This window comes from Bos mutus, chromosome 4 (assembly GCF_027580195.1).
Source record: "Bos mutus isolate GX-2022 chromosome 4, NWIPB_WYAK_1.1, whole genome shotgun sequence".
Lineage (NCBI taxonomy): Eukaryota > Metazoa > Chordata > Mammalia > Artiodactyla > Bovidae > Bos > Bos mutus.
The window spans coordinates 67,896,903-67,924,638 of NC_091620.1; the positions used below are offsets into that span (position 1 = coordinate 67,896,903).

Below are 27,736 nucleotides of genomic sequence, written 5' to 3' on the forward strand. Positions count from 1 at the left end.
CTCTCTGACAGATATAAGCTTACCAAAGTCGGCAACAATATGCTACACAGCTGCCTTGCTCAAAGCAAGAGCTGTCTCTGACAAGTAAGTGGAGAGTGACCTGGTGGTACTAGGTGTCGGTCTGGACTGAAGGAGATGCGTTGTGTCTGAGGGTTTCTCTGGAAGTTTTCCTTAGTCTATGAGACCCCTGCTTATGAGCATGCATTTTCCAAAACCTGCTGATCTTTCCTTTCACTACTAGAAGGAGGGAATGCATATCCCCAGGAATTGTAATGGTGAATGGGTCCCTAAAGAGGGATTTGTATGAAATTCCATGCCTCTGAGGTGACTTTTTTCCTTTTTTTTTTTTTTTCTTTTTTTGCCAGACCACAGATACCAAAAGGCCTGCTTGAGACTTACACAAAAATGCCTTCTTTGATTCATTTTTTTTTTTTTTTTTGGCGTATTCCTCTTCCTCCAGCAGTCCAGGATTGGGTAGTGGTCATAACAGAGATGTAATACAGTAAAAAGGGATGGTCATCCCCCATTCTTTATCTCAGCAATTCCAAACTGACTCCCCACCCAGGGTTCGTGAGTCACCATCTCAGTGGGACCTTGGCCCTTTTTATTCAGGCAGGTGACAATGGCATAGAGAATTTCCATAAACCAGGTGACTGGCAGGTGAAAGAGAACAGATGGCTTAACTGGTTTTGAGTTCATAAACGCTTACATGTCCCACTCCACTCCCTCTGGAGCATTGAAAAGCAGATACCAGGAAAAGAACACAGCCTCTGCTGTGTCAGACAGGTTTGCTGTTCAGTGTGTGTGCACTTCAAGACCGAAGTAATTTTCTTTCATTCTTTTTTATCCTGTAGATCGCCAGTACCTACTGCAACATCTTTTCTCCCTACACAGCGACTCCAGCTTGGGAGGGCAGGGCCAGGGTTGTCACAGCTTCCCCTGTGGTGTCTGCCTGCCAAGCACAGCTCTGGAGTTAGCCCTGGGTGTGAGGTGAGAAAGAGATTGCATGGTCTGGTTTTTTTCATTCACTCGGGCAGGTGTCTTGCCCGCAGTTTGGGCATGCACACGCCCCCTGCCGGAATGGCCCCCAGCAGGCTCGCCTGCTGCTGAAGCTGCAAGACTTAACCCTCCATCGCAGCACTGACATGGGGTTGGGAGCCTCCTTTAAAATTCTCCCCAGTTCTGTTTTTAACCAAGTGTGCTCTTCTGTAACCTAGTTTTCTCTTTTTCCTACACTGTCTGCCCTTGTCAGTCCTCCCCCCTCCCCTGACCTAAGCAGGTACCTCCTAGAAAACTTAGATTAGCTATTTAGACAGAGAGACTTGACAGCTGAATTGAATTCCTTCCACGATTAGACACAAGCACGCTTTCTGCTTCTGCTGGGGTTTTTGTTGGCCTCTGTCTGAAGGGTCTCTCAGAGGTCTGATGCAGTGGAGGTTTGGAGAGCTCATGGCTTTGGCTCGCTGTGGTTTTTCTGGGCCCTTGATGTGTGGATGCCTTTCCGGGTTAATGCCCAAGCAGTGGTCCCAACTGGATGGTGTTTGTCTTTCTGCTTTTCAGATTCTCTCCTGAGGCTGCATCTCGGCGGGGGCTGAGCACAGCAGAGATGAATGCGGTAGAGGCCATTCATAGAGCTGTGGAATTCAATCCTCACGTGCCAAAAGTGAGTCTGGAATCCCCGAAGGAGCTCGTTATGAGAGCAGAGAGTATGTGGTGACCACAATGTCATGTCTCGAATACACCCAGTTCTAAAAAGACTGAATTGCAACCAGTGAATTTTGGTTGAGGCCCTGCATAAGCTATGCTTATTAGCCTCATTTTTAAGCAAAAGCTACATTCAAGAGGCTTTGGGGCCCATTCTCGGGCTTCTTATAGTAAAGGTAAATTGATAGATCTAGCTTAGGCAGGCCAGGTCAGGAAGCCTGAAATTGGCAAAATATGGAGATCCCCAAGGATGTTGATGCATTTGATAGGAACTGCACATCAGTTATGGTCTTACTTAGCACCAACTCGAGAAATGAACCTTGCTGTGAAAAGCAATGGTAAAAAAAATTACTAATATGGAATTCTGTGTCTCCATAAGTGAAGTGAAGTAAAAGTCTTGCAGTTGTGTCAGACTCTTTGCGACCCCATGGACTATGCAGTCCATGGAATTCTCCAGGCCAGAATACTGGAGTGATAGCTTTTCCCTTCTCCAGGGGATCTTCCCAACCCAGGAATCAAACCCAGGTCTCCCACATTGCAGGCAGATTCTCTACCAGCTGAGCCACAAGGGAAGCCCAAGAATACTGGAGTGGGTAGCCTAACCCTTCTCAAAGCAGATCTTCCTGACCCAGGAATTGAACCAGGGTCTCTTGCATTGCAGGCCGAGTCTTTACCAACTGAGCTATCAGGAAAGCCCATAAGTAAATGATAATTAATCAGTATTGGCCAGCGAATAATGAGGAAAACCTCACAGTATGGAGGAGTATTCTTTTGACTTGTGAGTGCTATTTTAATAGGAAATATTTGTCTTATTAACTACAAGACTGATCAATTTATAAATATTCAATATTTCCCGTGTGTTTTTTATCAATTTGATTTTAAGGGAGTCAAATCATGGCAGAGGATATTTCTGTAATCTTTTATTCAGAAGGAGAGTGTGTGTTCATGAATTACCTGTCTTTGAGTACCTGCTCCATGATAAGTTTATTGCTGAGGGCCATTTCTGTTTCTGGATATTATAAAGCATGACCTCTAGGAAACCTCCTATAGTTCATATCAGGTACAAGACAGTTTTCTTGGCAGAATGTCTGATGAAAATTTCCGTTGGTGAAAAGTGATAAAATCAGGCTGTTTTCTTGTTTTGTTGCAGTACTGTAGCAAAAGGGTGGATTTGGGGTGTCTGTGTGTGTGCCTGTGTGATGACTTATGGAGTTACCTACTTTAATTTACTTTGTTGATCTCCAGAGTGACAGAAATAGGTGATCTCTATCATTCCTAAGGTTTTACTCAGATCATGGTCATCTTCTCACAAAACAGGAAATTGAAGAGGGGTGCACAGTGCCACATTTGCAGAAGGATATATTTATCCACTGTAGTTTCAGTGGATAATGAGCAGCGTAGTATTTGTAGACTTAGGTATTGTATATAGGGTGGTATAAAATATATATCTATTTAATATCTTTTCAGATAAGTTAAAAACATATTATCAAATTTAATTAAAATGTAAAATGAATCATGAAAATATTATCCTGAATTACAGTAAACTTAGGTCATCAATTAATATTTATTGAATGCCATTCTCTAACTACATAGCTATTTTATGAGCACACATAGGTCTCTTTTACAAACAGTATTGGGCAATTGAGTCCTAGATTCTGAAACAAAAACTTGGGTTCCAGTTCTGGCTCTGTCATTTACTAATCATGGGATCTTGAGTTTAGCATCTCTGAACTCAAAGTTTTCCCTTGTCTTCCAAGTGAAGATAAAAATATAAGCCTCTCCTATGTTCTGTGATAAAGATCAAGTGAGATAATATATTTGAAGTTCTTTGAAAGTACTTGAGCGCACCATGTTTGTAAATCATTAAAATTATTGATATTTGGCTTGTTGGCAGCTCTTCAAGTATGGGACCTGAGTCTTAACTTTTTCGGTTATACCAGCCTAAGCCTGTCATCCTGAGACACAAGCTAGAAAACTGCAGCAATCCTTGGAACAATGCTTGTTGATTAGACATTTTAACTGAAGCTGTCATTTAATTCTAGATAATGGTCTTAAATGGTTGAGCCTTCAGAAGAGTAGTAAGAGCCCTAAGAAATAGTTTAAAGCTGCCATGGAAGAATTTGACTCAGTCAATTAGTATTCTAGTTGTAAAATAGAAGTCTTATAAAAGTGGAAATAACTAGAACAAGTTGAGAATATTTGATTTCACTCTAGCTTCCAGTGATTAAACCAATAGGTCATAGGAATAAAATGATTCTCCACCACTTTGCTTTATTGATGATTGTGCTGAGGAGAAAACTTGTTTCCAGATCCTCCTCATTATTGACATTTCTATGGGGGAAAAGCCCCATGAATCACTGACCTCATACGTGCAGAGTTAATCACATACCTCTGGTTCAGTTCAGTTTAGTCGCTCAGTCATGTCCAACTCTTTGCGACCCCATGAATCGCAGCACGCCAGGCCTCCCTGTCCATCACCAACTCCCAGAGTTCACCCAAACTCATGTGCATCTAGTTGGTCATACCATCCAGCCATCTCATCCTCTGTCGTCCCCTTCTCCTCCTGCCCCCAATCCCTCCCAGCATCAGGGTCTTTTCCAATGAGTCAACTCTTCGCATGAGGTGGCCAAAGTACTGGAGTTTCAGCCTCAGCATCAGTCCTTCCAATGAACCTCTGGTACATGTGTACATATGCAGACTGCTAGTAATATCTTTTATACATGTTCTGTTTGTTGGGACTGCTTCCTAACGTGTGCACACATGCACGTGTGTGTGTGTATGTATATGGGTGCCTTTTCGGGCAGAGAATAGCCTTAATTCTAAGAGACATCAATGGAGGATATAAACACTTAAGATTCTTTCAGTAAGAAGGGACTTTAAATGTCATGTGGGACACCTCCAAGATTTTAAGCTTAAATCTCTCATAATGATACTATTAAAGTTATGTTTATTATTGGTGTCTGTTAATGTTTACTATGTGGCAAGCACAGTGCTAACTGAACCACATATGCCATCTTATTTATTTTTCATAACAACACTGTGATACTGTTATCCCTGCTACATAGAAAAGGGCACTACAGGTTTGGAGAGGTTAAGTAATCTGCTGTTGGTTACACCATTAAGTAAATGACAGAGCCTAAACTGAGTCTGGGTTATCCAGCTCTTAAACATCTCCCTCCACTGTCCCCCAGATCCCGCCAGGTGGCAGACCAGCCTAGGCAGGAACCTAGAAATGATGGCAGCCACATCCCCTCCCAAGGCACTTGATTCCTGTGGACAATCCAGATTTCTCAGGGTGTTATCGTGTCTTACTTACTTCCATAGTTTCTTTTCCTCTTTCACAAGAAGTTTTCAGTGGCCTACCCCCGGAATTTTCAGTATACACATGCTGTTTTACCCAATTATAGCCTGCTTGGAAGGAGAAAAAATACCAACTATGGTAACTGTGAATTGCCTTCCATAAATTTATAGTTTAGTTCCAACCCCAGTAAGAATAGTTAATATTTCAATGTCCAATGATAAATATTAGTTATTTACTCCAGGAGGGTTATTCCTGGGAACTCTCTTCACCTGCAAACATAAAGAATAGAGAGTATTCCTCCTAACCACACCACAGGACTGAGAAATAAATAACAATAGTACAAAGTTGTGGATTTTTGTTCTGAAGGAGAGCCTCAAAGTTGTTTGATTCCAAACATGATTTCTAAAGCTTTAGATTGCAGCAAAGTATAAGGAGGAAGCACCCCATAGACTCATGCTGCTGCTGCTGAGTGACTTCAGTCGTGTCCAACTCTATGCGACCCCATAGACGGCAGCCCACCAGGATGCCCCGTCCCTGGGATTCTCCAGGCAAGAAAACTGGAGTGGGTTGCCATTTCCTTCTCCAATGCATGAAAGTGAAAAGTGAAAGTCAAGTCGCTCAGTCGTGTCCGACCCTCAGCGACCCATGGACTGCAGCCCACCAGGCTCCTCTGTCCATGGGATTCTCCAGGCAAGAGTCCTGGAGTCGGGTGCCACCGCCTTCTCCGCCATAGACTCATACTGCCATCAAATTGTGTTACTCCCTTCCCGAGGAAGTGCAGCTGTGTCTCCAGCCCTACAGAAGGTGTCAACTCCTTGGATAGTTCTTCAGGACTGCTTATGATCTAATCCAACTTGTCTTTTTATTTTTTCCTAGTTTCTTCCAACAGGCCATCCTCCTCACCCTTCACCCCCACCGTTGCAAGTCACTGCTGGGAAGCGTGTACCTCCCCATCCCAGAATCATTCTTCCCCTCTGGTCTCTCACTACACCACACTGATTATGTACCTACTGGTCACCTCTTTTGAGTTTGATGAGGGGTCTTAGGATCTTAATCATGCTGGTGATTTTCAAGACCTGGGTACACAGTTCAAAAAGACAAAGCTTTTAACCATTGGAGGAGTTTCCCATTCAATGTGCTTAAAATAGGAGTTTTGAATTTAAGGAGAGTTTCTCCATTTTTTAAAGAAAATTTCACTCACGTTGTTCTGTCGCTCAGTTGTGTTCGACTCTGCAACCCCATGGACTACAGCATGCCAGGTTTCACTGTCCTTCACCATGTAATGCTGGACCAATGAAGGGCCAGCTTGGTTCTATATTTTGTATCGTTACATTGTATTGCTATCTATTGTTTAATGGATTTTTAGCTTCAGTTTTTTTCTTCTGCTTTCCCTACACATGTGCTTTTGCACCTGCTGTGCTCTTGCTCAGCCTGACAAGGAGGGGTACATTTCTATCAGAGATCTTTACACAGATCTAAGTTAATGAGTTTATGTGCTCTTAGTATGCCACACCTCCATCTCAAGGCTCTCCCTGTGAAGAGACACATTTTTGGTTTGGAGGATGTTGCATTCACTCCTTCAGGGTGCTAAAGATAAATTTTACTTTGACAAATGTCCAAAAAATGACTAAATTATTGGTTTGTTACAAGCTGCATTAGGTATGGTTTTTCCCTCCATACTACTGCTGCTGCTAAGTCGCTTCAGTCGTGTCCGACTCTGTGCGACCCCATAGACGGCAGCCCACCAGGCTCCCCTGTTCCTGGGATTCTCCAGGCAAGAACAGTGGGGTGGGTTGCCATTTCCTTCTCCAATGCATGAAAGGGAAAAGTGAAAGTGAAGTCGCTCATTCTCATCCGACTTGTAGCGACCCCATGGACTGCAGCCTACCAGGCTCCTCCGCCCATGGGATTTTCCAGGCAAGAGTACTGGAGTGGGGTGCCATTGCCTTCTTTGTTTCCCTCCATAGTGGTATTATAATTATATATATATATATAATATATATATATATATTTGAGAAAAGAGTAAAGAAATCATTCATAATCCCTTCATATCTAGTCACGGTGGTGGTGGTTTAGTCACTAAGTCGTGTCTGACTCTTGCGACCCCATGGCTTGTAGCCCACTAGGCTCTTCTCTGCTCATGGGATTCTCCAGGCAAGAATACTAAAGTGGGTTGACATTTCTTTCTCCAGGGGATCTTCCCAACCCAAGGATCGAACCCACGTCTCCTGCATTGTAGGTAGATTCTTTACCAACTGAGCCACCAGGGAAGCCCCCATATCTAGAAGGAGTAAGTGAAGTGAAGTCGCTCAGTCATGTCCAACTCTTTGAGACCCCATGGACTACAGCCTTCCAGGCTCCTCTGTCCATGGGATTTTCCAGGCAAGAGTACTGGAGTGGGTTGCCATTTCCTTCTCCAGGGGATCTTCCCAACTCAGGGATTGAACCTGGGTCTCCCACATGGCAGGCGGATGCTTTACCCTCTAAGCCACCAGGGAAGCCAAAAATATTTATTTGAGCTGCTTTTTGGCGGGGGTGGGGGGGGGTTGGTCGGCAAGAACACTGGAGTGGGTTGCCATTCCCTTCTCCAGGAGATCTTTCCAACCCAGGGATTGAACCTGGGTCTCCCGCATTGTAGGCAAATGCTTTACCATCTGAGCCACCAGGAAAGTCACCGGAAGGAGTAAATATATCCCTAATTCCCAACCATATATTCCAACTGAACAGTCCATGTTAATTTTCAAAAATATGAATATGCTGTGTGACTGTGATTCCTAAGTATTAAAAAAAATGCATAGAAAAAAGGCAGGAAGAAAATAGTCTTGAATATAATCTTATGGTTGGGAATCGGGGTATGTTTACTCCTTCTTGGGGAGGATCATCAGATTTTCAGAGTTCTTTGACCTTGAAATTGTTATCCTCTAGCTTCACAGTAAAGTCCAAGTCTTTAGCCATGTACTTTCAAAAATTTAAAAATATTTTCTGGATGATTTACTTCCTTTTTCATTATAAAAAGTATATAACATAAAATTTACCCTCTTAACAAATTTTTAAGTGTAAGCATAGTGTTGTTAACTATAAGCCCATTGTAGTACTGCAGATCTCTAGAATCTTCTTCTTCCTGACTGAAACTATATGCCAACTGAACAGCAACTCAGCATTTCTCTTTCCCCCCAGGTCCTGGTAATCATTCTACTTCTGCTTCTATGCATTTTACTACTTTAGCTACCTCATACAGGTGGAATCATGTATTATTTGTCCTTCTGTGACTAGTTTATCTCACTTTGCATGACGTCCTCCAAGTTCATCCATTTTGTTGCACAAAGCAGAATTTCCTGCCTTTTTAAGACTGAAAATATTCCAATATGGTGTTTATATGTATACACCACATTTTCTTTCTTTATGCATTCATTGATGGAAAATTAGATTGTTTCCACTTCATTACTGTTGTGAATAATGCTGCAGTGAACATGGGAGTGCAAATATCTCTTCAATTCTGTTTTCAGTTCTTTCAGATGAATCCCCAGAAGTGTGATTTTTGGACCATATTTTTTATTTTTTGAGGGGTCTTCATATTGCCTGTCCCGTTTTACATCCTGCCCCCGAACTGTGCACAGGAATTCTAGTTTCTTCACTTCCATGCTAACGCTTGTCATATTCAATTTTTTGATAGTGGCCAATCTAATACGTGTGAGGTAGTATCTAATTGCGGTTTTGATTTGCATTTTCCTGATGGTCTATGATGTTACCTTTTCATGTACCCGTTGATCATTGTATGTCTTCTTTGAAGAAATGGCTATTCAAGTCCTTTGCTGACTCTTAAATCAGGTCATTTTCACTGAGTTGGGGTTCCATTATTTATTTGGATATTAACTTCTTTTCAGATACGGTTTACAAATATTTTCTCCCATTTCATAGGTTGCCTCTTCTGTTGTTTCCTTGACTATGCAAGAGCTTTTCATTTTAATGCAGTCCCACTTGTCTACTTTGCTTTTGTTGCCCGTGCTTTTGGTATCATATCCAAGCCATCATTGCCAAGACCCAGTGTTAGGAAGTTTTTCCTGTGTGTTTAAGTCTTAATGCATTTTGAGTTGATTTTTGCCTATGGTGTAAAATACAGGTGCAATTTTATTCTTTAGCACGTGGATATCCAGGTTTTCCAGCACCATTTGTTGAAGAGAATGATTTGTTTTTTTGTGTTCTCTAATTGTAGGCATCAGTTTGAGGTCATCTCAACTAGTGAATGTCTTTGGGCATAAAGATTTTTTTGGTCTTTAAGATTATTAAATTTATCTTAGGATAAATTTACATAATAAGAATGACTGAATAACATATAGAAGCATTTAGGGTTCTTAATATTTATTGCTGAATTGCTTACCAAAAAAATTATAGCAGTTTACACTCGCATCAGCTGGTGACTCTTACTTTTCCCTTTTATCACACTCTCACCAACATGGAGCAGTTTGTCTAAAACCAAAAAAAAAAAAAAAAAAAGGAAAATAGAAATGATGATTTTTATTAAGTACAGACAGATGTAATTCTGTTCTTTTACTTTGTATTTCTTTGCCACTGCTAGTAATGTGGAACATCATCAGCTATTTGTGTTTATTCTTGTCTGAATTGTCAGGCCCAGTATGTAGAGTTCCTGTTATTACTGGGAAAATGTTAATTACAATGATGATGCAAGGGGTATGAACATAAGTAGGCAGACTCATCAAGTATTATTGGAGAAGTTCAGAAGTATTTGAAACAAGAACTCCCACTTCCTGTCCACAAGACCAGAGGGAAGTATGGGAAGGAAGAGTTAATTAGCTCCCTGCCAGGTTTCTTGTTTTGATAAAATGGGGATAAGAATAAAGGCTTCATAAGGTTGATGAAAAGTAAGTGGAATTATACTGCATAGCTTGTTCGGAACATAGTAGGTGTGCGGTACGTGCTGGCCCTTTCGTCGCCTCTTCCCTCGTACCCTCAGCTGTTTCTGCACTTGCGCGCTGGCCAAGTACAGGCTGTTTAGAAACGTACTTTAATGATACTTCTTAGACTGCCATAGTCTGAAGAAGTATAGCCAGAGAGAGTAACAGTGGCTCTACAGTGCCCTGACCTGGAGTGCCCACAGGTTCTCCTCAGCCTCCAGACTTGGAAGAGGCTCTAGCATGTTCCGGCTGCAGCTGTTGTCTTCATGAATTTCTAGTTTGTAACTGCTGGCTAAGTCCTTCACTTGTGACTGATTAAGAGTTACACATTTCCGACCTCTGCCTCGTACCCCTATTCTAGCACAGTCATTCCTACTTGCCACCACCAAAAAAAAACCCAAACCATACACCAACAAACTAATTAATAATGATGTATTATTTTTAAAGCAATAAACAGTTTTTTCCCTCCTATTGCAGTCTTACATGAAACCTCAGTGAACAAAGTAATTAAAAGTAGAATCACTCTGATTGAAACTGGGATGAGAAGGCTGGTAGCCCTGCAACCCCAAGGCACCTCTTCATACAGTTTAAAAAATAACAGAAGCCTGGGAGTCATCCCCGTCACCACAGGATAGTCCCAAACTCATGAGGTCCCACCCGTAGAACAGAAGGCCCCACACCCATTCGGAGCCCTGGGTGGTTGGAGTACTTGGGTGCTGTGGCTGGAGCTGTTGAGGGAGAAAAATCAAGAAAAATCACCAGGACCAAAGGGGGAAAACTTTCCTCTTCATCTTGCGCCAAATCCCAGTGCTGCTAAATCTCAGGCTTGTCTTCCTGGGCCCCTCCAGGGGCCTGCAGGGGGTGCATAGGCATCCTGAGGGTGCTGGCAGAAAGGGGCTCGCCACACTCCTGACCCTCAGTCAGCAACAGGGCAGCCTGGGCGCCTGCCACAGAACTTTGAGGTGAGGATCTAGTTTTTAAATGATAAAAGGAGCATGGAAGGAAAGGCATAAGAAAATGTAGAGGGAAGAATGAAGAATGTTATGACAGAAATGCACTCCCATTAAAAATTTTGCATTTTTTTTTAAAAGGAAAGTTCGTCTCGTGTTAATCTAAAATTTCATGGGGATTTCTAGAGGTTTGTGGGGAAAAGCATCCTGGTAAATGAATATGCTAATGGTGTAGCCACGGGACTTTATTATAGTGATGGAAATTCTGTTTCTTGCAAACACTAATGTAATCCTCCCTTTATATCTTAGTAAAGCTGATTGACAGAGTATAAAATTGCTTTTTAATCAAATTTAGGAAACAAAATGTGTCGTGGGTTTTAGCATTTAAAAGTGCTTGAAGCGTGGAAGCAGAAACTTAGAATGCCCTGGCAGATTGTCTATGATATTGTATGTCGATGGTGCATTTCAGAAATATTATTATTTCAATATAAGTTTCTTTGACTTGAGTCATATTTTGTTCCAAAGCTTTTTTGGATTAGAGAAAGGAGAATGTATTGTGGAAATAGGACCCAGGGAAAAATGAACACAAACCAGTTTTTAGCCACATTTCTCAAAAACAGAAAGTTTCTAAGAGGTCTCTCTAACAAAAAGCAGTATAGCTGCTTCCACAGAGGATACTCCCACCCAGAACCCCCTCTTCCCCCAGCTCATCCTATGTGATGTTTCCTCAGCCTCTGGTCCCACTGACGACGTTCTATATCGAGGGCATCTTGGCTCTGTGCCACCTTCTCCCTGTGCCACTTGCTGCCTCTCCGGGCCCTCCTCCTGCACCACTTCCTCCCTGCCCTCCCTCAGGTTGGTCCTCAGTTCTCTCCTTTCCTTCTGGAAGCCCTCCTGGGAGACCTCGTGTACTCCTGCTTCTTCTGCCTCTCTGCTCCCCGCACATCCAGACCAGCATGCCTTCACTCCTCCCTTCAGGCCACCACTCCAGAGGTGTTTTGTAGGCACTTCAGCTGTTTTTGTTATTTCCCACCAGTAAGCCTCTTCCTCCTCTGGTGTCTTTATCTTAGCTGATGATCTCCCATTATGGTAGTTTCCTAAACTAGAAATATCTCAATCACCTTGAGTCCTTCTCTCATCCTCAGACTCAGCCAGGTGGCAAGTCCAGGGGAAGTCCCCCTCTTCAGTCTCATCGGCCCTCACTTGGACAGGAGCTTTTTAAGACTTTCTAACCTTAGTCTTTCCCTATCTGGTGCTGCTACACATGACTTGCCCATTTCTTTATGGAGAAACTTTGGTACAAACTGTACCAACTCTCTTCCCAGTGCCTACTGCAGGGGTTTTCAGACTCTGCCTAGGAGCTATTAGAGTCTTCAGTCCTTCTTGGGTGCTTCCCTTAAGATCCCCCACAGCTTTGTTTTACATCAACTTCACATTCTGTGTTACGTTTCTTTTTCTCTTCAAAACAGAATTTTCAGGGTCTCACAGTTTGAAACCACAGAATAACTCAGGGGAAAGGTTGTACTCTGGAGCAAATCACGAAAGGCCTTTTACATGCACGTTTCCTGCTTTACCCCCTGGAGAGCAGCATGAAACCTGAGTTCCAGGGTAGGTTCCATCACACACAAATCGTGCAACCCTGGGCAAGCTATTTAACTTCCCAAAGTGTCCAGTTTTTTTTCATCTGTAAAATAGGAATAATAATATCAGCTCCCTCACACAGTTGTAAGGAGTACCTGAGATAAGTATGTTTGACATGTGTTAGTGCTTCATCAGAGTTGGCCATTCCCGTCAGGTTAGTACTCAAGCCCTTCAAGACTGCAAACCCATTATGCCCTGTGATGCTTTGGCCCAGCCTTACAGTGGCTTCCACCTCCCCTCATCTTTACAGTTAAACTCTTGTGTATTTAGTAAGACTGACTCATATTTTCCTCTTTCTGTGAAGCTGTCCCAGAGACAATGTTCCTCATTTGCTTCCTTAGTACTAAGTATATGCCTCTTACTAAGATAGTCATCATGTTGAATTTTATTGTTTCTTTGTCTGTACACGTGTGCACACATGCATGTTCTCTCACACACACACACACACACACACACACACATGTATACTCTCTCTCACACTCACACTCCTACAAAGATTAAAGGTCACCAAGGTAGGGACCTGACCTGATCATGTCCATGCACTTGAGGTGACTTGTGGATGTGCCCATATCTGTGCCCCTGGGGTAAGCTATGGGTCCTCCCACATGTGTCATTGGAGAACACTGTGGCCACTTCTGTGGGCTTCCAGGGTGGCACAGAGCCTGCTTGCCAGTGCAAGAGCTGCAGGAGATCCAGGTTCCATCCCTGGGTCAGGAAGATCCCCTGGAGGAGGAAATGGCAACCCACTCCAGTATTCCTGATCTGGAGAATCCCATGGACAGAGGAGCCTGGTGGGCTACAGTCCATAGGGTTGCAAAGAGTGAGATATGACTGGGCATGTATGCGTAACATGTGGCCACTGCTATATCTGTGCCCTTGGGGGACAGCACTCCCATAATTTTTCTTGGGATATATGGTGGACATGCTGTATTTTAGGAATGAAGCAAAGTAGCTGATGAATCGGAGAAGGCAGTGGCACCCTACTCCAGTACTCTTGCCTGGAAAATCCCATGGATGGAGGAGGCTGGTAGGCTGCAATCCATGGGGTTGCTAAGAGTTGGACACAACTGAGCGACTTCACTTTCACTTTTCCCTTTCATGCATTGGAGAAGGAAATGGCAACCCACTCCAGTGTTCTTGCCTGGAAAATCCCAGGGACGGGGAAGCCTGGTGGGCTGCCATCTATAGGGTCACACAGAGTCGGACACGACTGAAGTGACTTAGCAGCAGCAGCAGCAGCTGATGAATAGGTAAGTGAACCAGCAAGAAGCAGTGAGCTTGAGAAGAGGACCCGTGTGTGGTACTACAGCTCACCAGGCTGAATTTGGCATTTCAGCTTTGCTTTGTGCTTGTCTTCATACTGGTCAGTTGATGACCCCTGGCAGCCAGTTCTCTTTAGCTGAACTGCTACTACTATAAAATTGCTGAAGTGTTTTACCAAGAAACAGATTCAATCATCTGTGGGACATATATCCACAGGAAACACAACTTCTCTCCACAGTAATTTAAATACTTCATTTGTTTGTTGGTTAGCAAAAAATAGCTTCTATTTAGTGAATACTCATGTGCCAGGAACTGTGTGAATGCTTTACAACTATTATCCTATGTAGTATACAGAAGTTAAAGCAGCAAGAGGGTGTTTTTATTATTCTGTTTTAACATATAAGCAAACTGAGTTTGAAAGAATTGCATAACTTGTCCGAGGCCTCTTAGCAGAATAGTGGAGACGGGATTCAAGCAGCAGTTTAAGGGAGCAGGGAGCAGATGAGCAGTGGGACTGGGGCAAAGGACTGTGCACCTGAGGCCCCACTGCAGCATGGTCGGAGCAAGCTGTGGTCCCCTCAGGCATCTCTGTTCTATTCCAGAATGTGTCTTACTGACTCCAGGGAGTGAACATCACTGAAACTCAGAATATGCAGCATGGCTTCCCAGTAGCCCTTTACTGATGTTTTTAACACATCATTTCTAAGCTTAAAGCCTCTTTCAGAGCCAGTTGCACCAAAGCACTGAAGACATGAAAAATTGCTCTCCCTGGTTATCTTGTTTGTGTGATTTGCTTTTTATGTTTCTGATGCAAGTCTAGAAAATAGTTTTGTTTTTATATACTCACACACACTCATGCACATACATATATATGCAGAGAGAGATAAAATATTAAAATGCTTATTACAGAAAACTTGGAAAGCATAGAAAAAGTGGAAAAATCTTCATAAGATCAGTATTTTCCACCATTAACATTCAATCTGTGACCTTCCAATGCTTTTAATTACTACACATACATTTGTATTACCAAAATCACAATCTGTGTGATACATTTGTTTTGTTCTTTCTTCATTTAGTGATATATCATGAACGTTTCCTCATGCTAATAAATATTCTTCCACTACCTGATTTTGGATGAGGAACATGTACTTCATGTTCCTCATCTAAATGTACTGGAGTCTAATTAATTTGTTCTTTCTCATTTCTTTATCCCATGTTTTTGCCAGTTATTTTCATAGGACTTCTGCTGTTACTGGTGTTGGAAATCCAAAAAGGGAGTATGGACTATTTGGCATTAATATCTGTGTGAAGGATAACTTTGGAATCATGTTCACTCTAATTATTATAGAATTTTAAGACCTTAACAGAAGAGATCTGAGCAGCCACCTGGGGTAGCCTATGACAGGGCACCTCCCTCCTACACCTTTCCTGACAGGTGAACCAGCCTCTGCTCACAGACCTCCATAAGCAGACACCACTCAGCTCCTCTTCATCTGTGCTAATGTGTTATGTTCCTATCTTGAGCTTAGGAACCAGATTCTGACACAAACAGATTTTGAAAAGTTGCTTCCGAAACCTTTAGAAGCATGTGCTTCAAGAGCAATGTGATTTGAGAATTTGGGAAGGAAGTCAGAGGCAGGATGGCAGGCAAGATAGGGCAGAATGCTGGCTTAGCTAATCGAAGCCAATGAACTGCTGCAGACAGGCAGGGAGTGTTCTCTGATTTGCAAGCTACAGTTATTCTAATTGATTTCTGCATAGTTGTGGATAGGGATCTGCCCTCTTCCATTTATTTTTCTCTCGACAAGTAAGATGTGAAATGTTGTTCCATGCCTTTCTAATTTAAATGTTGCACATGTTGAGAACTAATCTTGCCAACCATTTTAAACCAGGCCAGAAACATAACACACTGTTGTTATTAGCCTTCATTATTTGGTTAGAGCCAACATTTTGTTTGAAACCATGCTGCAGTATAAATCTCCTTTATAGACAAAACTTGTTTATGCCATAAAGTAGATGCAATGGGAAGGCAGCTGAGTTTTCTTGGTGAGCTACACTGCTTCGTCTCATGAGGCTGATAAGGCCAAGGATGCTCATTTTGAGGGACTTCTTGGGAAATGAGATTCATGTTCTTTGGGATCTTATGCCTGAGCTGAGACATATAACTAATCTAAGGTGGTGTGTGAAAAGTACACATACACAGAGATCAGAGGGAGCTAAGAGGAGAAACAGAGCATTACCTCACAGCCCATCCTGGGGCTGTGGACAGTGTCCTTGAAGCCATATGCACCACATTCAGTCAACAGGCTGAGTAAACCAGCTGTCTCATACACATGTGCACTGCTGCTTTCCAGATATTATGTAGACACCCTGGTGGCCAGTAATATTTTTAAATGAATTCTTGTATTATTACTATTTATTGTAACTTTTTGCCTTATTGTGTATTTTTGATCAGTAGATTCGACACACATCTGTGAAAATTTTTCATGTTATAAATGGTTTCGATTATTTGAAGATTAGAAACTTCCATTGTTTGAATCAATGCTGTCCACTAGAACTTTCTGTGATCACGGAACTGTCTCTGCCTTGTTCTATTAACTCCTTACAGCACTTGAGGACTTGAAATATGGCTAGTGGGAACTGAATTTTTAATTTAATTTAATTTTAATTGATAAATAGATACACATTAAATAGAGGATACCACGTTGGACAACACAGATCTAATGTATCCCTTTGTAGATAATTTTCTAAAAGTCCTCCTTCCTTCCCCAAGTTCCTTCTGCCACACCCCTTCCTGGTTTGTTTAGGCTTCTACCCACTTGTGGGTATCTACCAGGCCCACTTCTTCTCAGGTGCTCCTATTCCTGAAGGTTTTTTAGCCCAAGAGAAGGGTTCTCTCACAGATGCTTAATGATATGATTTTGAAAACCTTTCCTAATCATAGAAATTAAATGGAATAAGTTACACTTTTCTTTCAACTACCATCCAATCCTTAGGAACTTGAGGTTTCTATTTTCTTGGGGTACATGAGGTAGTGGTTTTCATATTTAGTTTTTTTCAAAGGTCATATAACATGATCCTTCTTTAGAGTTGACTGTTTGGTAGGCTGTAAATAATTATTCAGTTCAGTTCAGTTCAGTTCAGTTACTCAGTCGTGTCCGACTCTTTGTGCCCCATGAATCGCAGCATGCCAGGCCTCCCTGTCCACCACCAACTCCTTGAGTTCACCCAAATTCATGTGCATCGAGTCGGTGATGCCATCCAGCCATCTCATCCTCTGTTGTCCCCTTCTCCTCCTGTCCCCAATCCCTCCCAGCATCAGGGTTATTAGGAACTCAGAAATCAAAATATTATTCTAGGGCACTCATTAAGCAAGAAATTTTCCCTTTCTTTTGCTCTCTTGATGATTATTGAGAGTGACCAAAAGGTCTTCCTTCTCTAACTTTGAAAAAAATCAACACAGCTCAGAGCATTTTATAAGTTATGACTCTTGGGGCCTTCTAAGATCATCATGGGCAGTGGCAGCATATGATATAACTTCTGTTAAGGTAAAATCACAAGATGATAGCCAAATATCTCTGAATATAAAATTCACCTTTATATTTATATTATGATTGATATTCATTATAGATACAGTGCTATTACGATTAGTAGGTAATTCAAAATCATTATCTTTCCCAAAGGATTTGTGTTGTGCAGTGTTTTAAAGCAAGATGAAGGAAGAAAGCAACATGTAGAATTGAAAAAAGCATATGAACTCATGCCCTAGGAGCTCTCATCAAACTAATGACCACCTTTCATGGACCAGCCTGGGAAGAGGTCTCTCTCTGGAGGAGGGCCTTCAAACCCATTCGCTCCACAAGGGTGAAGGTGCAGGCTGCTCTCTGCTGCCCTCGGGGTGAGCCTTCTCACTTCCTGCTCTTCCTGCTTTGAGGCTCAGAGTTCTCTTCAGATATCAGACCCAGAGCAAGGGAAGTTTCATTTGCTGAACCCAGAGGCCAGAATGTGTCCACCCGGCTCCTGCTGGGCAGTGTGCCCTGACACCGAACACACCTAGAGGCAAGGGAGCTTAAGGCCACTGCACCCCTGTGCCAGTGTGCACAGTGAGATGAGAAGGAAACGCTGATGGGTGTCTCGTAACCTCCATTCTGTGTCTTTGGATTCTTCCACTCTTCACCCTCTCTTATAAATTTCCTCCAACACATGAATCCAGACGGTTGTTTCTGACATTAAAGTTGTGTTGGACATCTCTTCTCATAGCACCTCCATTCGCTGTGGTGGTGCCGTTTTCATGAAACACATCCCTCCGTGGTCTGCTAATCTCCTTTTGATAGGAGATGCCTGGGTTGTTGCGACTGTGGTTGGCAGTTGGGTGGGTGTCTGTGTGCTGGGGACAGATCCAAAGGGGAGGTGGTGAGGAGTGGAGCATGGGGAAGGCCAGCCAGCAAAGGCCAGTGAGCTTTTGCAAATATAAAATACCAGTCTGAATTTGCTTCCCTTTCTATTCTGTAGTAAACATAGGAATACAGACAGAAACTTAGTCTTCTGTGAGCCCCAGGAAAAATATCCATCCTCTCCCTGTGCTCTTGAGGCCCCTGAAGTGTTTGAAAGGAGCCAAAGGAAGAGCATGCTTTGGGGTCTGTTCTGCTCCCTCCTTCTGGGCCTTCCTGTGCCCCAGCTGCCACCTGTCCTTCTCCAGCATCAGAGAAGCTACAGGTGACCCTTTCCACAGGACCCTGGCCTTCTCCTTGATAGATCTGTATAGAAAAACTAATGGGCAGTGCTCATCGTCCTCGTCTCTCTACTGCAGTTGGTTTAGGCATATGACTTCTTAGCTTTCATGTGTGTGTTTCATGTATTTTCCTTCTGGTTACAAAATTATACCAAATGATTGTGTCTTCTAAATTTTCCTTTTTCTGCTTGAGTCTCTATGTATATATTTCTTTGATTAGAATGTCTTAGCCTGAAAGCCTCTGATCTTCACTGTCGGAAACTAGTACAAGGCTAATTATCTGTCAGCAAACTTTGGATTGCTGGATGTTTCCGTAATTGCCCTCAAATGTGGTAATGAGGTTGCAGGTTTGAGGAAGCACTTATGAACAGCGGCTTTGGGGAAATTAACCTCTCCATTTTCAATATTGAATTCCAAATTGCTGTGTATTAATGCATCTGTCTCCTGCCTTTTGTTAAATTTCAGTACCTACTAGAAATGAAAAGCTTAATCCTGCCCCCGGAACACATCCTGAAGCGAGGGGACAGTGAAGCAATAGCATATGCATTCTTCCATCTGGCGCACTGGAAGAGGGTAGAAGGAGCTTTGAATCTTCTCCATTGTACATGGGAAGGCAGTAAGTAATTTTCTTTCTTTGAAACATTTTTTTTTTTAAGCACGAAAACATGCTAAAGCTGTTTTTGCCCTGAGCATTTGTGATGAATGATGAAGATTTACATATCTATAGGCAATGGCAACCCACTCCAAGTGTTCTTGCCTGGAGAATCCCAGGGACAGGGGAGCCTGGCGGGCTGCCGTCTATGGGGTCGCACAGAGTTGGACACGACTGATGCGATTTAGCAGCAGCAGCAGCTCTGCTCTCTAACCACATCACAGAGATGTGGTTAATTACGCAGGCTCTCTGGTTTCCCAGTGGTAGTGGGTGTTATTGTGGTGATGCTGCCTCTGCACCTCAAAAAGACAAGTTTATACAGCGGAGGGGGTGAATCTGGACTGTTCCAGTAGTTGTGCTATGCTTAGTTGCTCAGTCATGTCACTTTTTGCAACCTGCCAGGCTCTTCTGTCCATGGGAATTCTCCAGGCAAGAATACTGGCGTGAGTTTCCATGCCCTCCTCCAGGGGATCTTCCCAACCCAGAGATCAGAGGAGCACTCTACTTCTGGAAACCCTCCTTGGAGACCCAGACAGCCCCTCGGCATCATGCGAGTCTTTGGCATGAAGCCAGGCTCCTTGCTGGGCTCTGATGACCACTTCCAGATGGGCTTTCTGGGAGGGTTGGCTGAAGAGCCACAGTTATCCTCTAGGAGACCTCAGTTGGCCAAACAAAAAGGAGCAGCAGTTATACTTCAGGACAACTGGACCCTAGTATGGTGGCAGGGGTAGCCTTGTGTGTTGAAGAATAAATGCCTGTTAGATGGATGTGGGGATACATTGATCTGAGCAGCTCTGTAATGGTGGGTGAGACATGCTCCCAGCCCCAGAGAAGCATCTCATCCAATTGGAAGGAGTAACTAGCAGCATTAGCAGCTGCTCAATGATTTTTCAGATGGGAGAGACCTATGGGGTGGAGCAGTCATGGGTAACCTTATAGGTCATATGAGATTTGAACCAAGCCTTGAAGAACTACAACAGTTTTATACGCAAGGACACTGTGAACAGTGCTAAGTGTGTGGGGGGAGCTGTTGGGGAGAATGAAAAGGGCTCAAGATTCTGGATTATTGAACAACATGTATATTGACACTGCTATCATAAATTTAAACAAAGCAAGCATAGCATGTAGCACAGGTTTTCCCCGCCTCATGGGGAAAAGACATTTTAGAGTCTTCTGATAATTTTTCCTTAATTCACCCCTACTCTGATCAGCCTCACAAGCAAATGTCTTTTTAATCCCTTTCACTGTTTATTTTTGCTCCTTCCATTTTCATTTTGCCAATCTTCTACTCTTCCCTTTTCCTGCCCTTCCCTAACCCAGCAGGAATCTAAACTGGTACAGGAAAGGGGTGGGGAGCAGTCAAATGAGATGGAGTAAAAGCAACTTGACAGAGACAGGACTCCAGTTGATTGAAAGTTTTTTTGTTTAGTTGTTTGGAAAATACTTCTTCAGAGAATTGTAGCGGGTCTAGTTAAATCATTTACTGTTTATACCTTGAGGGGTGGTGACTTGGTGGATATTTCTACACTCACTCCGTAAGTGTAGTAATCTACTCCAAGTGTCCTGGTCCTGCTATTTGGATGTGTTGAGACAGCAGACTCAGGGTGTGTGTGGACACGTGTGCACTTCTCTCTGGCTTGGGCTTATTGTTGCATTTATGGTGTTCTATACAGATGAGACAAAAGGAATTTTTATTTAAACATAAGAAAGGAAGAGATAAAGCCCAGCAAGACTGAACATGAGAGGCCTTTCCTAGTATTAGTCATGGTAAAATTAAATGGACAAATTGGCTTACCAAGTAAGAACATACATGTATAGATTCAGTTCAGTTCAGTTCAATCACTCAGTTGTGTCTGACTCTTTGCGACCCCATGGACTACAGCACGCCAGGCCTCCCTGTCCATCACCAACTCATGTCTTTTGAGTTGGTAATACCATCCAGCCATCTCATCCTCTGTTGTCCCCTTCTCCTCCCGGCCTCAATCTTTCCCAGCATCAGGGTCTTTTCAAATGAGTCAGTTCTTCACATCAGGTGGCCAAAGCATTGGAGTTTCAGCTTCAACATCAGTCCTTCCAATGAACACTCAGGACTGATCTCCTTTAGGATGGACTGGTTGGATCTCCTTGCAGTCCAAGGGACTCTATCCCCTCCAACACCACAGTTCAAAAGCATCAATTCTTTGGTGCTCAGCTTTTTTTATAGTCCAACTCTCACATCCATACATGACTACTGGAAAAACCAAAGCTTTGACTAGACAGACCTTTGTTGACAAAGTAATGTCTCTGCTCTTTAATATGCTGTCTAGGTTGGTCATAACTTTTCTTCCAAGGAGCAAGTGTCTTTTAATTTCATGGCTGCAGCCACCATCTGCAGTGATTTTGGAGCCCCCCAAAATAAAGTCTGTCACTGTTTCCATTCTTTCCCCATCAATTTTCCATGAAGTGATGGGACCAGATGCCATGATCTTAGTTTTCTGAATGTTGAGTTTTAAGCCAACTTTTTCATTCTCCTCTTTCACTTTCATCAAGAGGCTTAGTTCTTCTTTGCTTTCTGCCATAAGGGTAGTATCATCTGCATATCTGAGGTTATTGATATTTCTCCCCACAATCTTGATTCCAGCTTGTGCTTCATCCAGCCTGGCATTTCTGATGATGTACTCTGCATATAAGTTAAATAAGCAGGGTGACAACATACAGCCTTGACGTACTCCTTTTTCAATTTGGAACCAGTCTGTTGTTCCATGTTGAGTTCTCACTATTGCTTCTTGACCTTCAATTTATAGATTGGTATCTTGGAAATATAGTAATAGAAGCTTATTGATTGGATCTGATTGATAAAATAGTCCTATAGAAAAGGTCAGAAGAGGGGTGGGGCAATAAATGATAAAGACACAGTGTTAGGAATGGCATAACTGTAAAAATAAAAAATAATGAAAAAATTCTGTTTGGAAGTTAGTTACCCATATTACCAGACAACAATAGGGAGATGCTTTGGAAACACTGGGAAGGACAGTGACATTTTGAGAGATGGGAAGTGACACAGTGATCCCCACATCAAGCAGTGAAGTACCATTGGGGAGGATGTAATTACCTCAAATTAGATGGGTGGAACACTTTATTAGAATATAAAGAAATGGTGAGTTTTTAGACATTAAACATTATGGCAGAGCAGTCAGGGACCTATATGAAAGGCAAACTCTGCATTTAATCCTTATAGATAATTAAGAACCAAGCCAGGAAATTACACAGCTTTTCAGTTTTCAAAAAGAGAATTGTACCATTCAGTTTAGAAAAGAGAACCATGAGAGTGCTTACCAGGTGGCTGCCTTAGTTAGTAGTCAATTGAGGACTTTAGTAGAGGATCCCAAGAACCTTGAAGAATGTTTGTGTAACTGTAATTCACAGAGGATTTGCATTTCCATCATTTCATGGACTCCTGATAAAGTTCTAAGTCAGGCAGGACAAAGGTGGTCATGTTAGATGTTCAAGAGAGAAGCAGGTTCGTTGAGGTGAGCAACCTATTGAACGTCTTGCAGGCACTGATGTTAGAATCAGGCTTACTGTGTCTTCACTGCTCTTTTCTGTAATACCAGCTATTTAGGCCTTACCTGGATAGATTAAGGAGAAGAGGAGCAGCCATCTCTGAAACATTTGTTTAGAAGCCCTCAATTTATACCACTACTTACTTAAGGCTGGGGTATTCCTATGCCCTTTCTAATGTTTTGAAAGCTAATTATTCTACATAAAATTATATTTTTTTATTAAATATTGACTTAAACATTTAAAATATAGAATGAGCCCAATTTAATATAAAAATACATTCTATGTATGAAAAAAGGTAAAAGAGGTTAGAAATAGATATACCTTTAAGTAGATTTTTAAGTGATTTTTTTCTTCATATTTGTATTTTTCAAACTTGCTACAATAACATATATATTTTCTTTAAGCATAAACACTTATGTGTATATATGTACATGTATATATATGTATATGAATGTATTTAGAAAATAATCTTTCATTACAAACAGTTTTGTCTTTGTTTAAAAAATACAAAGCTATAAATCTGTCTTGAAATTTAGGAGAAGGAATTACCACTCCAACTTCAGGCAGTTGTGTGCGATTGTTTGACAAGACTTCTAGATCTCTGTCCATTCTAAGTTAAGTGGAGGCATCAAAGCTCTGGATTTTAAATCAAAAGACTTGGATTAGAATTCTGGCTCAGCTACCCATTTACTGATATTAACATACCCGTTTTTTGAAAACCATGAAGTGTTGATGATACTGAATGCCACCACCCTATTCCAAGTTGGTGAGCTTCAGGGCAGTTGCTCTGAGGGCTGCTACAGTACAGGAACCACTCCTTTTCCCTCTCCGGAGGTCAGTGGGGCTCCCCTAGACTGCCCGTGCCTAAGCGCAGAGGCTGCACTTCCTCCAGTTCACCACTGGGTGGCGCCTTTTGACATCTCCAGTCTCATAGTCTAGGTTTTCGCCTTTAAATCATTTTTTTCTTCATTCTGAAATTTAAGACCATTCCCCAACTCCCTTCCAGTTCCTCTTTTTCACTAGAAAGAGAATTCAGAAAGGAAGGTAACTACCTAATTTCACTAGGTTCCGTGTTAAAAGTGAGTATTCTTTCAAAAATTCACTTTATCTTTTAGAAAAAGAATTAAAAGCCTTACTTATGTCAAAAGTGTTGGTTAGGGGTAGGGATGAGGTATAGTTTTATTTGCTTTTTAATGAGTTTATTATGTTGGAGCACTAGTCATCTTGTGGAATTAAGTGAGTCTCCCACCAATCAGGGTGAAATAACTCACATTTTTGATAAAACCCCAAAGTCCAGCTGATGCATGGCAGAGATTGTTTGGGTTTGAAACATATGGTGGTTTGAAGAAAAAAAAACCTGAATCCTCAACCACAAATACATCAGCATTTCAAAGGTTTGTAAAATGTTTGATTCATCACTATCCCAACCACTGAAATTACACAATGTGTTTCTAAAAGTCAAGATAATCAAGAAAGGGGAAATGTTTTAATTTATTTAAGATTTAAAAACATGTTCCTAAGTTCATTACACAACTGCCACATTATCTGAATTATATTTATTTTAAGCACTGTAGGTTCTGGTTATCTTCACAAACATGTATACACATGACTGCAAGTATATGTTGAATATAAAAAACATACATGAATGAGGAAACTCATTTGAACTGTGTCTTTAGTTACAATGGTATTGTGCCTTATGGTGCCCTGTTTTAAATGGCACGTCTTCTAATTTACCTGTATTAAATTCTGATGTGGCCTCATCTCCCTCCTGCCTTGATATTTTCAAGGCTCTGATTTGGCTGTATTTATTTTATAAAGTGAGGTAGTCTGCTGACCACAACTGGAGATTTAATTTTCAGGTTCCATATATCAGAAAACTAGAATACCATGGGGTAAATCACTTAGCTTTTCTTTGTTTCCATTTTCTTCCTCACTTGATCTTTATTTTCTTTTTGAAGATTTTTTTTCCCCAAAAAAATTCACTAAATAATGTATAAGATTTGAAGGTGGTGTTTCTTAGGGGGATTAAGGCAAATCTTTCCTTTGAGAGGAGAAAATGGCCCATTGTTGAAGCAAAGGATGAGATTCTGATTCTAATTTATTCTCTTTGAACCCGATGGTAAATGCTACTGGCTGTAAGATGTGATCCTTGGGGCATTTCCTCTAATCAAACCTTTCCTCCAAAAGCCTGGCACCTTTGAGACTGCTAAATAGAAATTCTCCCACCCTTCAGCCCATGAATCCAAGGCTAAATTTTATAATTTGGGAGAAAACAATGGCAGCTGAAGTCCCTGGCCATAGCCAATTTATACTAGTAGCCAGAATCCAGATATTGTACGATGCTTCCCCATCTACTGCCCAGTAGAACCAGCTTGCTCCTTTCACTTATTCAGTTTTGAGCAACTGACCCTAATTTGGATCCACTGGGGCTTTTAAAGGGAAAATTCTGTCTCTTCCCTACTGTGCATTAATTTATTCATTCCTTTATTCAGTGAACATTTATAGGCATTCTTTTGGGGATATCAAGATAAGTAAGACTCTGAAATGCTTTGGGAGAAACAATGTGTGTGTGTGTGTGCGTGTGTGTGCACATATACTCACATGCATGTGCACATGTATGTGTACATATAGTGTGGGTAGGAGCAGAGCTATCAAGGAAGCAGGAACAGAGTATTAGAGTGTTACAGGTCACTAATAAGCTAGTGACTCTGCTCCAAAACTCTAGAATTTTTCTTTGAAATTGGAATAGAACATCTTGTAATCTAAAAGGAAAGTAGTTTTCCAAGGCCATATAACTAGATAGTGAAAAAATGTGAATCAGAATCCAGAGTTTTAACTTTTGAATTTTCTTTGTTGTTGTCCCCAAAGCTTCACAAAAGACAGAAAGCCTTTATGGCCATTGCCTATGTTACAGTCAATAGAACGTAAACTGTGGGTTGTGATGATAACTTTCTATTCTATCATTTGTACTTCTAACTGTTCACAAATAAGCAGCATCTGTACTTATAAGCTAGAGTATGACTTATAGAGCAAGTAGGAGCTTGGGGTTGGTGGGAAGGGAAAGTAAAGAGAAAACTAACTTTCACTGAGCAGTCAGGCCCTATTTGTGGACACTTTGAGCTCTGCTGTACGCATAGTCCCTTTAACAGCCTCTCGAGGTCCTTGGAGTCCTCATTTTTATGGACACATAAAATGACCCGCTGGACACAGAATAATGACCCTCCTGAGGTCATACGGTTGTCAGCCTGGTCCAGTTTGGCTCGTCGTGAGCTGTCACCTCCACCGCTACTCCATTAGGTATACGCTATCACAGAGGAACTTTCACACTTGTTTTCATGATTATTGTCTCATCTGTTTCCCACCCTGGGCAGTCAGCTCCATCAGTCCAGAAACAGTGCATGCTTGGCTCACAGTCCCTGCTGTACAAGGAAGACACTCACATTTTGACCATGTAGAGCTGGGATTCAAACTCAGTCCTTAGTATTGCAAACAATCTGTATAAAGTTCTCTGAGATACTCTTTGAAAATTCAACATAGGCAAAGTACCAAACATTGCCTTCTATCCTTGCCTGTATTGTGGATAGGATGAAAGGTCATTAGAATTCAGTGGGAAAATCAAGAGTTAGCTTGTCCATGTATCCATGCTTGTGTCCATTCTTTGGTTCTCCTGATTCTTTATCCAGAATTGGTTAAGTCTCTGATGGGTACAACACTGATATAGGCTTGAAACCTGTCTGGAAAATGTGTCTGGGTGAGGCCAGAAGGCAGTAGTGTAATGTCTCACACGGTATCGTGGAGGGCCTGCTGTGTTCACTAAGTAGTTCCCGGCTCATTTTGCCTCTCCCACAAAGGCACAGTAGAAACCAAGGTAGGGGAGGAGATGGCACAAAAGGGAAATGCAAAAATGCCATTGGGTTCTATGTACTAACACTGAAGAGTCCAGATTTTTTTGTTTTTTTTTTTTTCTAACCAAATGCATGTACATTTTCATGTATTTCTTCTGAAATGTATGTGTTTTTTTGTTTTTTGGATGGAAATATTTTAGGAGGTTTTTAGTCACTCGTGAAGTAGATCAAATTCATAAAACAGTTCAAATGACCTTTCTTTTGATTCTTACTTGCCCTGCTGAATCAGTGTGTTACTACTTGCACTTGCAAAAGTTGTGGCCATTCACCTAAAGCCACAAGGTCTTTGTGGAGCAGTTACACATGTTTGCAGTGAAAGGACCAGGAGGTGGGGGTGCCCCTGGCGCGGCTCACGTGGTGCCTCTGCCCACTCTTTCTAGACCTCCAGTGCTTATCTCACACTTGGCTGGACCCCGCCCAGCAGGGTGGATAAAGGATAGAATTGCAAACAGAAATTGTGTTTGCTTTTGTTTAGTGAAGCCAAAAGTCTTAACATTATTTTATGAACTCGATGTAAATGACAACTGACATGAGAAAGAGAAATTTTAAGGGCACATAAGCACCTTACTATCACGGGCCTTGGGAGCAGAGGATGGTACAGGAAGAGTGTGTGTATATTCTTTGTTGAATCATATATAATCAGTGTCTTCACCCTCTCCAGAAAGACCAGAACTGATTAGAAGGAAAAGAGTAACTTGATGCACAAAATTTGTATGCATGCCAAATACTGGAGTAAAAAGCATTTGGTATTTGATTGAAAAGACACCAACCAACCATTTGATTTCTATGGTTGAACACTCTCAAGATCTCGCACTCCTATATTTCATTTAAAAAAATTACTCCCTGAAGTGCAAACTGACTTCAGTTTTGAATAAAGTTTAGCATTCAAATTTATAGCCACTTTGAAAACTGAGGGTTTATTTATATCATATGAACCTAGACAGATTCTTAATTACAGGAGCCCTAGTGCACATGAAAATCTGCATTTAAAAAAAAAACCTTCCACATAGGTTTTTCTACATTTTGGGGATGCTTTCATAGCAGCCATCATTTATGGGAAATGGTATTAAAATCCTGCCATATTGCAGTTTAAGTGTCCTGCTTCCCAGAAGAGAGTTTAGTGTATCCTATA

The 27,736-nt window shown here is 41.8% G+C and overlaps 1 protein-coding gene across 7 annotated transcripts in view; it reads left to right on the plus strand.

Annotated features, from left to right (window-relative positions):
• ST7 (suppression of tumorigenicity 7) overlaps positions 1-27,736 on the plus strand; it is a 268,415-nt gene that overhangs the window by 225,292 nt on the left and 15,387 nt on the right. For all 7 annotated transcript variants that reach the window (XM_070369588.1, XM_005899134.3, XM_005899135.3 and 4 more), the window contains 3 exons: positions 12-84; positions 1,561-1,663; positions 18,970-19,120. In XM_070369588.1, coding sequence (XP_070225689.1) covers positions 12-84; positions 1,561-1,663; positions 18,970-19,120 — 327 coding nt within the window. The remainder of the gene's footprint in view (positions 1-11; positions 85-1,560; positions 1,664-18,969; positions 19,121-27,736) is intronic.